General features: G+C 50.3%; 2 protein-coding genes across 3 annotated transcripts in view; one reads left to right on the top strand and one right to left on the bottom strand.

Moving 5' to 3' along the window:
* SURF4 (surfeit 4) overlaps positions 1-205 on the bottom strand; it is a 10,144-nt gene extending 9,939 nt beyond the window's left edge. The window contains exon 1 of one of the 2 annotated variants that reach the window (XM_006863721.1): positions 12-205. In XM_006863721.1, coding sequence (XP_006863783.1) covers positions 12-59 — 48 coding nt within the window. In that variant the 5' untranslated portion in view covers positions 60-205. The remainder of the gene's footprint in view (positions 1-11) is intronic. The other variant, XM_006863722.1, reaches the window with a different exon arrangement.
* LOC102840591 (chromosome unknown open reading frame, human C9orf96) overlaps positions 58-10,616 on the top strand; it is a 33,914-nt gene continuing 23,355 nt past the window's right edge. Inside the window, exons 1-6 of the mRNA XM_006863828.1 lie at positions 58-472; positions 743-762; positions 2,262-2,348; positions 3,407-3,451; positions 4,566-4,640; positions 5,849-5,950. Coding sequence (XP_006863890.1) covers positions 58-472; positions 743-762; positions 2,262-2,348; positions 3,407-3,451; positions 4,566-4,640; positions 5,849-5,950 — 744 coding nt within the window. The remainder of the gene's footprint in view (positions 473-742; positions 763-2,261; positions 2,349-3,406; positions 3,452-4,565; positions 4,641-5,848; positions 5,951-10,616) is intronic.

The following is a 10,616-nucleotide window of genomic DNA, read 5'->3' as shown; positions in this document are numbered from 1 at the left end:
GCAGGCCGCACCTGGTCGGCGAAGTCCTCGGCCGTGCCCATCAGGTCGTTCTGGCCCATGGTGGCGGCGGGGACTTGGGGGCTAGCTGGCTGGCTGGCTCGCTCGGCGCTCGGCCTGCTCGGCGCCCGCGCCCGTGCGGCCTCCACAGGAAGTGCCCAGCCGGCCTCGCTGCTCGTCCTCGGCGGCGGCTCCAGCGGCTGCCACGTAGGCCAAGCCTTAAAGGGGCCGCGCGCCGCCGTCGGCCCGCCCCGCCCCCCGCCCTTAAAGGGGCCGCGTACTGCCTCCGCCTCCAGGCCCTTAAAGGGGCAGTGCGCCGACGCCAACCAGCCCCGCTCCCCGACGACCTCATCCCTTAAAGGCGCCACGCACAACCACTGCCACCGCCTCCCCACCCTTAAAGGGGCCGCACCCCTTCCAAGCCGTCTCCGCTTCACGCTCCCGACCCTGTGGCAGCCAGAGACCTCCAGACAAGGCGATTGAGGCGCGGCCCTAACTGCCCGGACGCAAGACCCTGAGGACCCCAGATAGACAGTTAGGGCAGGGAGGGTCCCTGAGGATACACACCCCCTGCCTCAGTTGAGGGTCGCGGAGTTCCACAGGTCCCCCGGGCAGTTTTGGGGGAGGGGGGGGAGAAACACCTCGGGGCTACTGCGCATGCTCACTCGAAGGTCGACCGCTTGCGCCGGCTCTCGAACCTGAGCGCTGCTTGATGGAAAGTGAGTGAGGACAGTTTCCTCTGGAGATACTATGGAAAAGTACCAGGTGCCGAGCTGTCCCCGTGTGGGAGACAAGGGTGACATGAGGCGACGGACTGGGGCGGGACCAGGACCTCTTGCCAACCCCCAACCCCTTGTGGTAACGGTCACAACCCTGGAGGGGCGGCAAAGTCCTGGTCAGCACTGCCGCCCCCGCTCACAGGATGATCTCGGGGATCTCCCGGTAACTGTGCCTCAGTTCCCACCCCAACCCCGAACAACCATAGGATGGATGGATGAAATGAACTCTAAAAGACCTTCTAGCTTTAACGATCTGAATATTTTAGGGAGGAGGATAGCACCCCCTATTCTTATCCAAGTGTCCATAAAGTGCTGGGACCACAGGGACAAGGAGACCTTAGACACAGCGAGCTCATAATCAGGGGACTCCCCAAGACACCCCATCCAGCCTGGCAGTTCAGATCCTGGAAAATTCACCTACTGTCGGTCTCCAAAACCAGAACTCTGCAAACTTACGAGGAGGCTGCTATTGTGATGTGTCCTTGTCCTTGGGTCGGTTCTAACTCATGGAGTGCTGTTGAGTCTGTTCTGACCCATAGTGACCCTGTATCGAGCTTGAACCGACTTTGCAGCCCAGCGCATTAACCCATAGGGCCACACCACGCACGACTCCTAGGGACGCTGCATACGTAGAGTTTCCAAGGAAGTGGCTGGAGGGTTTGAACCGGCGAGCTTTTGTTTAGCAGTCGAGTGTCTCAGGCTGTGGAGAAGGAGCCTAGGGGAGTCAGTCGCAGCAGCTACACACTTTAGGAAAACACATGGACTTGATCTGAGAAGTGGGTTTATTTCACTCTGTGATTCACCGTGGGACCTAAGTCGGCCCTGGGCAGACTTCCTCTCTGCCTTCTCCCCTGAGTGATAATCGGGCTACCCACAGGGCTGGGTTACAGAACCCTAAGACCCCCCGCCCCGAGAAGAGCTAGACTCAGGTTTCCTCACCCACACCTGCTGCCTGCATTCTCATCCCATCTTCTGACAAACAGCCGATTCTCCCATTGATGAGTCACGGTTACCCCCACCCACGGTCCACTCCCCAGCATGGTGGACTCCCAACACAGCCTCCAAAGTTGCAATCCAACCCAAGCCATCTTACTCTGTAGCCACAGGTAAGGGCCTAACCTATCCTGTGCCTCAGTTTCCTCCAGTGTCACGTGGCTGCGTGTTGGATGGCTGGGACCAGGAGTGTGCCCATTATAGGTCCAGCTATCTGACTGGCTCCTGGATGTCCAGTTGGTGCTCCTTGAAGGTTGAGGAGGGGCTTGGCTGGGGGGAAGAAAGATTTCCAGAATCACCCAAAGTGATGGAGACAGCCTGGCCTTTGATAATGCTCCGCCTTCCCAGACCGTGTTCCCTTTGTCTGCAAAGTGGAGAGGAGAGACAGGGGACATGACAGGACTCAGAAAAGACGACAGAGAGGGCGTACCTGGGAGGAGAATGAAGCTTTTACTTGTGTTTCCTGAGTGCCTCCCTCCTGGTTTCTGGTAGGTTTTGTACCAGCTGGATCCTGGGGCCTTGGGGCTGAACTTGGTAGTGGAGGAAAAAACCACCAAAGTAAAGCGTGTGATAAAGAAGGTGAGGCTGAGGTGGGGCTCCAACCAACCCAAACTGTGTGCTTGCTAGCCCTGAAAGACAAAGGCTTCCTGATGCTGCCCCTGGACCCTCTTCTCACACACACACACACACACACACACACACATACATATACACACACACATACACACACATACACACATACACACATACACACACACATACACACACATACACACACATACACACACACACACTCATAAGCAATCAAAGGCTCGGACTTCTGGGGTAGAGTGAGGTGCTCATCTTTAAGTCAAACATTGGTAACAACACCTATTGTTAATTCAACACTTGCTTCATGCAGCACCATTTCATTCAACCTCCCATCAACCTGTAGAGTCAGAGCAATGATCCATTGTACTGCCCAGGACAGCGAGGCTCAGGGGAGCTCCACACTGGTCAAAGTTACACAGTTTCTGAGAGCATTTGGACTCAGACGACCTCCCTGAGGAAACCTGTACCACCTAGACCAGAGGGGAACCAGGCCCAGAGAGATCCAAGAACTTGACCCAAATCACACAGGACTTTGGTCCCTGGGCCCTTCCCCAACACACCTCACTGAGACTGAATTGGGGTGCAGAGCTTAGGGGGGACCCTTAGTGTGTCCCAGACAAGTGGTCCAGATAGAGGGTCTAGGGGAAAGGAGCTGCCATAAAGGGTTTGTGGGAGAGGGGGTGAGGTACCAGTCCCTGATGTACCCTCATTCTCTATGACTGTGTAGTGGGCTTGAGGGCTGACTGGGATGGTAGCAGAGCCTCGTTAGCAGCCAGGACAGCTGTGCAACTCTGCAGTCTCATCCCCAAGGTGGCCCAGAGTACTTACCCACCTCCTGCTCCACGGTGATGATAATGATGGGTGATGATGATGGTGATAGGGTGGCTGATAGTAATGGTGATGATAGTGTTATGATGGTGGTGATGGTGGTGGTAGTGATGGTGATGTTGGTAGGATGGCTGATAGTACTTACTGGTGGTGATAGTAGTGGTGATGGTGGCGATGGTGACTCAGTTTACTGAACTAGTGCTCTTGTGCCCTTGCAGGTGGAGTGCATTGATGAGCATCAGGCCAATGAGGCCCTGGATGAGGTAACTCTCGGGGGGTTCCTGTCTAAAGGACATATTGAGACAGTAACCTGTCACTGAGTGCCTAGGTGGTAGAGGGAGGGTCCTTAGGGTTCTTGGCCTGTACTTGTGAAGCCAGCAGCCTTCAGATCACAAAGGAAGTGATGCCTGAATTCAGGTGCTGACAACTTAGCATACTTGGCCCTAGAAAACACAGAGCTTAAATGTTGGCCAGGTCCCCAGGCTCACCTACCACTAACCTCTTAAAAAAAGATGTTTTCATAAATTATAAAAGGATGCTTTGCAGTAGAAAATGTGAGAAATACAGAATTGTTTGGCAAAGACAATGTGCCCTTAATTCTACGGCTCAGAAATGACCGGTGGCGACATCCTAACAGTAATAGTAAGAAGAGCTGCACGTGTTTCACTTGGACAGACCAAAACGGCTCTGAGTTGTTTCTCCTTCTTTGTGGATTCCACTGGGGGGTTAAATGCACCTTTATCCCTAGTGGTCATTGGCTTCTTGTATTCTTTCTGGAATTGCCAGCTAAGGAGTTTTGCCAATGAACACCCATTCAGCCCACAGTGTCACTGAGGCAGCATTCTGACAGAGAGAAGAGGAAGGCTCAGGGAACACCCATAGTCCCCCGCTCATCACGGCATTCACTCTCCTTTGCTGCTTTCCAGAGCCCCCTGGGTAATCTGTGTCCACCCCTAATTTGCCACTGGCTTCTAGTCTCTTGTCTCAAGCAGCGATTCCTGCTGCCTGCTTCCTTTTGTTTTTAAAGGCTTTGGAACGATGGGCACCATGACCTCTACCCGCACCTCCCCCCCAGGCAGCCAGGTGGGCAATGAGGAGGCCAATAGTCCACTTCCCATTGGCCTCCCCACTTCTCTAGCCCACCCTGAGTGCCCTATGGACCTGCCACTTTATCAGCACCAGCTCAGGGGTGGGGCAGACGCCACTGTCACCAGAGGTTGGGCTTCGGCCACACCTGCTAGAGGCAGGACTCACCTACGCTGTCTGGCCCCTCACCACCTGGCTGCACGCTGTCACTGGGGCCCAGACAAGACACAGAGGTTCTAGCTGGGGAATGGTGTTTCTAGAACTTCCCCCCTTACTCTCTCGTCCCTGCAGCTGATGCCACTGTTGGAACTCCAGCACGCCCACATCTCCGTCTACCATGAACTGTTCATCACATGGGACAGCCAGGTGGGTCAGGCCGGCTCCCCCAGGCTCGGCTGTAGAGTGGATGCAGGGCAAGCCAACTGAGCCCAGAGCCCCTCTGCCTGATTGTAACACCGTGTCACCTCAGGGACCAGTCGAAAGGCCAGGAAGCACACAAGGGCTCTCTGTGTTTACTCTCAGCCTCAACAGTGACTGCACCCATTTTACAGAAGGTAAAACAGGCTGAGAGCAAGGAACTTCTCCAGGTTACCCAGCTAGGAAGTGGCGAGGCAGGAAGTGGAGCCAGGTGTGTGCTCAACCACTCCCCGTCAAGTAGCCGTAGGATTAGCGAGCCCCTGCTTCCCACCACAGCTGGCCCCTGGGTCTCCCTGCACTTCTTGACTCCTGATTTTTGCAGATCCCACATGTGTCCACCGTCAGGTGCCAGGAGTACCAAGGGCCAGAGTCACTCCTTGTTTTCCTGGAGGCACCTAGGCTCAGAGAGGTTAAATTGCTCTCCCAGGGTCACACAGCACTAGGGCTGCACGGGAACCACAGACAGGCCAGACCCAGGTGGAAGGAGGAACAGTGGAGTCTGGGGACTAGCGGGGACAGGGGACAGTGCTGGAGTGTGATCCCATCAAAGGTCCACATTCATGTCCCTGCCAGAGACTGGCAGCTGAGGACCTCAGCAGGAGAGGAGGGTCCCACACCAGCCACACACACACCCCTTCCACGCACCCAATTCTGACTCACAGCGACCCTGTAGGACAGAGAAATCCTCATAGAGTTTCCAAGGTTATAAATCTTTACGGAAGTCTGGTGGGTTTGAACTCCTGACCATTGTGCTTAACCACTGTGCCACCATGGTCCCTACCCCTTCCACCAGATCCTAGAAAACCTCCCTGGTGGGGGGCCACCTGTATGCACTGTTTGACCCTAGTATCTTCTCATAGACACGTCACTGGGCAGGGAGCCCTCAGTTGGAGCCTCTCACCTGGTCAGGTGGGCTCCAAGCTGAGCCTGGAAGGATCAGTAGAGTTATGCCTACCAAGAGGGTGAGGGTGGGGCCCCAGTAGAAGGCATCTTCTGGACACGGGACATAGATGGTAGCCCAGCTTTTGGCGGGGAGGGAGCTTAGAACTTGGATGGTGAAGTCTGAACATGGAGAGTGGGAGAGGAGGCCTTGGGCAGGTGATGCTCCAGGCCCTGGGCTCTGTCCACGGCCCCTGCAGCCTCCATGTCCCCTGCAGATCTCCTCACTGTTCCTCTGCATGGTGATGGAGTACAACAAGGGAAGCTTGCAGAATATCATTGAGAAGAACCGGAAGACAAAGACTGTCATCAACTCTGAGGTAAAGCCGCCCTATTGCCCACTTGGACCTTGTGACCTCTGCCCCACTGCTGTGGGTGGGCAAGGACTGCTGGACCTTTCCCCCACATGTATGTACTGAGGATTTACTGTGTTGTGTGGACTTCTAAATTGTGTCAACTTGGCTGGGCCTGGATCCTCAGTGGTTTGACAGTTAAGACAGAGTAACCTACCCGTTCCCCCCATGATGAGATCTAATATAATGTTGTAATCTCCCCCCCGATGGGATCCGATGTGACCAGCTCTGCTCAGATATCATTATCCTGTGGGCTGTGAGTCCTCAGGTCACGATGTTTATGAGATGCAATCCGCAGGGTTAGGTAGTATCATGAGTCAACCACTTATGAAATGTAAGAGATTCAACAGGCAAGCCGAGCTCAGCAGGACTTATCACCACCATCCAAGAAGAGCCGGGAGGGAAATATCTTCATTGGACCTGGGGTCCCTGCCCCGTGAAGCTCCTAGATCTAGAGAAAGACGGATGCCAAGACATGTGGAGATCTCCAAGGAATGCTGGGTCTACGGATGCTGAAAGGACACTAGGACCTTTCTCCAGAGCTGGTGCTCTGAACTTGGACTTCTAGCCTCCCAAACTATGAGAGAATACATTTTTGTTTGTCAAAACCATCCATTTGTGGTATTTCTGTCATAGCAGCACCAGAGAACCAACACACATATGTGCAGCTTGACGCATGCTTGAATCTGCTTACACCCAGTAACGTCATTCAAGTTGAACCATAGGCATTCTGAGCACTTTACAAGGTCCCAGTCAACACTGCATCCCCAGCCCTGAGTAACCATAGTTGTCAGACGTCTGCCTTCCGAGACTATTCTGTCTGCTTTGAACTTGATGCAGATGAAATCCGACTGTATGTGGTCTCTCGTGCCTGCTAGCCTGCGTTCAGCTTAGTGATTGTGAGATGCATCCCTGCTGTTTCTTGTGTATCAGTAAAATGTCTTTTCTGTTGTTGCTAAATACTACTACTCCGTTGTTGTGTGACTAGACAGTCATTTCTTATCTGGTCATATGGATGGATATTTGGGTTGTTCCCAAGTTTGTGTGATTGTGTATGAGGCTGCTGTGAACATATATATTTAGTTGTCTCTTGGTTGGTGTATGTAAGCACTCATTTTTCTTGGATAGACACCTAGAAGTGTAATTGATGGGTGTAAAGTATTACAACGAAATGTGAAAGGACTAGGAGTTAGGAACCCAAAGGGAAAGAACACACTCAACATTTCCCAGTCTGAAAGAACAGAAGGAAAAAATTCAGGCCTCAACTTGCAATGTTGAAGGGCAAAATTTCCAACGACGCAAGAAGCACCAAAAGAAGACACACAGAATCACTTACCAAAAAGAATGGGCCATTCTTCAACTATTTCAGAAAGTAGCATGTGATCCAGAGTCCATGGTATGGAAGGAAGAAGTCCAAGCTACACTGAAGGTACTAGCAGAAAAACAAGGCTCCAGGAATTAACAGAATACCAATTGAAATGCTTCAACAAACTGATGAGACATTGAAAACGCTCACTAGTCTTATGCCAAAAAATTTGGCAGGCAGCTATCTGACTAACCAACTAGAAGAAATCCATATTTGCATCCATTTAATAAAAAGCTGGACAGTGAATAAGGAAGCTCGTAGAAGAATTGATGCCTTTGAGTTGTGGTGTTGGAGGAGAATACTGAAAGTGCCATGGGCTGCCAAAAGAACCACTAGATCTGTTTTGGAAGAAGTGCAGCCAGAGTGCTCCTTGGAGGCCAGGATGGCTAAGCTTCGTCTCTCCTACTTTGGACATATTGTCCGGAGGAAACAATCGTTGGAGAAGGATGTCATGCTGGGTAAGGTGGAGGGTGAGAGAAAAAGAGGAAGACCTCTAACGAGATGGATCGGCCAGGTGGCATCATTGATGTTGTCAAGTGTGGCAGTGGTAGTGAGGTTGGCCCAGGATCGGACATAGTTTCGTTCTGCTGTGCATGGGGTCGCTATGAGTCGGTTCTGACTCGATGGCACCTGACAACAACAACAACAATAAAAAGGTAGCCCAGAAGAATGTGGAAATTATGGAGCAGCATCATGAATACCACAAGCAAGTGAGGTTTTGCTAAAGATAATTCAAAACCAGGTGCAACAGAACATTGACAGGAATCTGTCATAAATACAAGCCGGATTCAGAAGAGGATGTTGTGGAATGAGGGATATCATTGCTGATATCAGATGGATCTTGGCTAAAAGCAGAGAATACTGGGAAAATGTTGAGTTGTGCTTGTTTGACTATGCAAAGGCATTGGACTGTGTGGATCATGACAAATTGTGGATAACACTGTGAAGAATGGGAATTCCAGAACACTTAACTGTGCTCATGAAGAACCTTTACATAAACCAAGAGGCGGTCGTTCGAACTGAACAAGTAAGCCCAGAATTTGTTTAAAATCAGGAAAGGTGTGCTCCAGGGTTGTACTCTTTCACCATACTTATTCTGTAGTGGTTACAGGGTTGCTATGAGTCGGAACCAACTCACGGCTCACCACCACCATTGATATCCTTTTTTTTTTAAAGCTTTTATTGTGAATTGAGTGACAGTGTACATGGCAGAACATCAGTTTTGCGATCAACCAATCGCATCTTGTTCCACTGTAACGACAATCCCCTCCATGGGCCATCAGTTAACAGTGTTTGTCTCTATTTCATCTTGTTTTTTGTTTTTTAGATGTCTACAGAAACACACAGGAATTGTTTAAATAACCAAAGGGCATATTTTGCAAACCAGCCCCCTGTCCATCAGCACTCAGCCTTTCTCATTCCATGAGTGTAGAGTCCTCGGTTGCTCTATCTCTCTATGCCATCATTTCTGCCTCTGTCTTTGGTGTCGCTGCTTCTCTGGTTAGGATACCATGTTCCACTCATGCTCTTCCCTATTGCTGGTCCTAGGGTCCTGTGTTCCAGGAATGTAAGATTAACTACTCCCTGCTTTTTGTCATGCACCTTTTTCTACCTTTACACTTGTGACCATCGCAATTAGTCATGATAACGATTACTATTGAATCAAGAGTCCTATCCACATCTCTTTTCACCAGACCCATCTAGACAAGATGAAAACTATTCAGTGGGGATTTTATCTTCCCCCACTCGTTCTGAAACTAAACTCCCTCTTGAAAACTTGTAAGCCAGTCAATTCGTGCCTTTAGCCCACCTGTTTTAGATAGCCAATGTCTAAGTTGCCCATACCTATCAACCCTGTGTACTGAGAAGTTAGGCTTAAATCCTTGATGTGAAGAGTCCTTCCCTCCCGGTTGGTATTTTGAGCTAGTACATCCATAAGTAAAAATCAAGTTAATCAAATTATAGCAATTGACACTTGTTTCACCAATTAAAAAAAAATGTTCCTCTAGTCGAGTTCTGATCATCAAGCCATCCAAGCTAGGTCATTTGGGTACTATCTGCAAGTCTGGGCGTTCTTGTATGTCTCACCCTACTGCATATCAGCTGGGCGGTTCACTCTCAGCTGTAGCTCCAGTGGCTAGGTCAGTGTTTGTGGGTTCGGGGTTCCCAAGTCTCCCCAAACTTCAGACCAACCAGCCCTTCCTCTTCTCTCTTTCATCTCGAGGTCAACGGAACATGGTCAAGCTCAGCCCACGTCTTCATTACTGCCTTTCCCCGACTTCCACTCACAAATAGACCAACGCTCGTGTGTTCACTTTGAGGTTCAGTCTTGGAGGGTAGTTGTCCTAAAGGGACTTGACTGCTTGCCTTGGTGCACCATTCCTTTTTTAAAATAAAAAACTTTTGATTGTGACTTGAGTGAAGGGTTACAGAGCAGATCATCAGTTCTACATCCAAAACATCACAAACTCCTTTTCATCTTGATTGCGATCCTTCACTCATCCCACTTCCTCCGTAGGTTTCTTGTTTCTATTCTTCCTCCTTTCCCACCCTTCTGAATTTTGTCCTTAGGTAAATGCTGCTAGTTTGATCTTGAGTGATTTGCCATTCTATTGTGTGCATTCCTCACTAGTCTTGTTGTTCCCTCAGTATAGCTTTGCTGAAAATTGAGCTCCAGGAATGAGTTCAGGTTCAGACCGGAAGGGTCTCACGGTTCCATCCATCCTTAACTGAACAGTATGCATGGTCTTTTCTATGATTTTGAGTTCGGTTCCACATTTTCTCCCATTCCATCCAGGGCCTTCTAATATGATCCCTTTCAGAGCAGTGGGTGGTGGTAGTTAGGCACCATCTAGTTCTTCTGGTCTCGGAATTGTGGAGACTGATGCCCATGTGGCCACTGGACTACTTGTTTCCAAACACCTTAATTTTCATCATTCTTCTTTGCTCTGAACAGAGAGGGACCACTAGTTGCACCTTAGGTGACTGCTCATGAGCTTTCTAGGTCTCCGTCACGACTCACCAAAGTAGGATATAGAACATTATCTTTGTGAACTGTGTTGTGTCAGTTGACTGTGGTCCTGAGTCCCCAGGCCCAGCAAATCATTCCCTCAGTCACCATACTTATTCTGTCTGTATGTTGAACAAATAATCTGAGAAGCTAGATTCTATGAAGAAGAACATGGCATCAGGGTTGGAGGAAAGCTCATTAATAACCTGCTATAAGGAACTGATGGAATAAAAATTGAAATCTTTCAAGAAAGTGAG

This window comes from Chrysochloris asiatica, unplaced genomic scaffold (genome assembly GCF_000296735.1).
Source record: "Chrysochloris asiatica unplaced genomic scaffold, ChrAsi1.0 scaffold00056, whole genome shotgun sequence".
Lineage (NCBI taxonomy): Eukaryota > Metazoa > Chordata > Mammalia > Afrosoricida > Chrysochloridae > Chrysochloris > Chrysochloris asiatica.
Note: the sequence above shows the minus strand (reverse complement) of the source record. Positions and strands in the feature narration are given on the sequence as shown.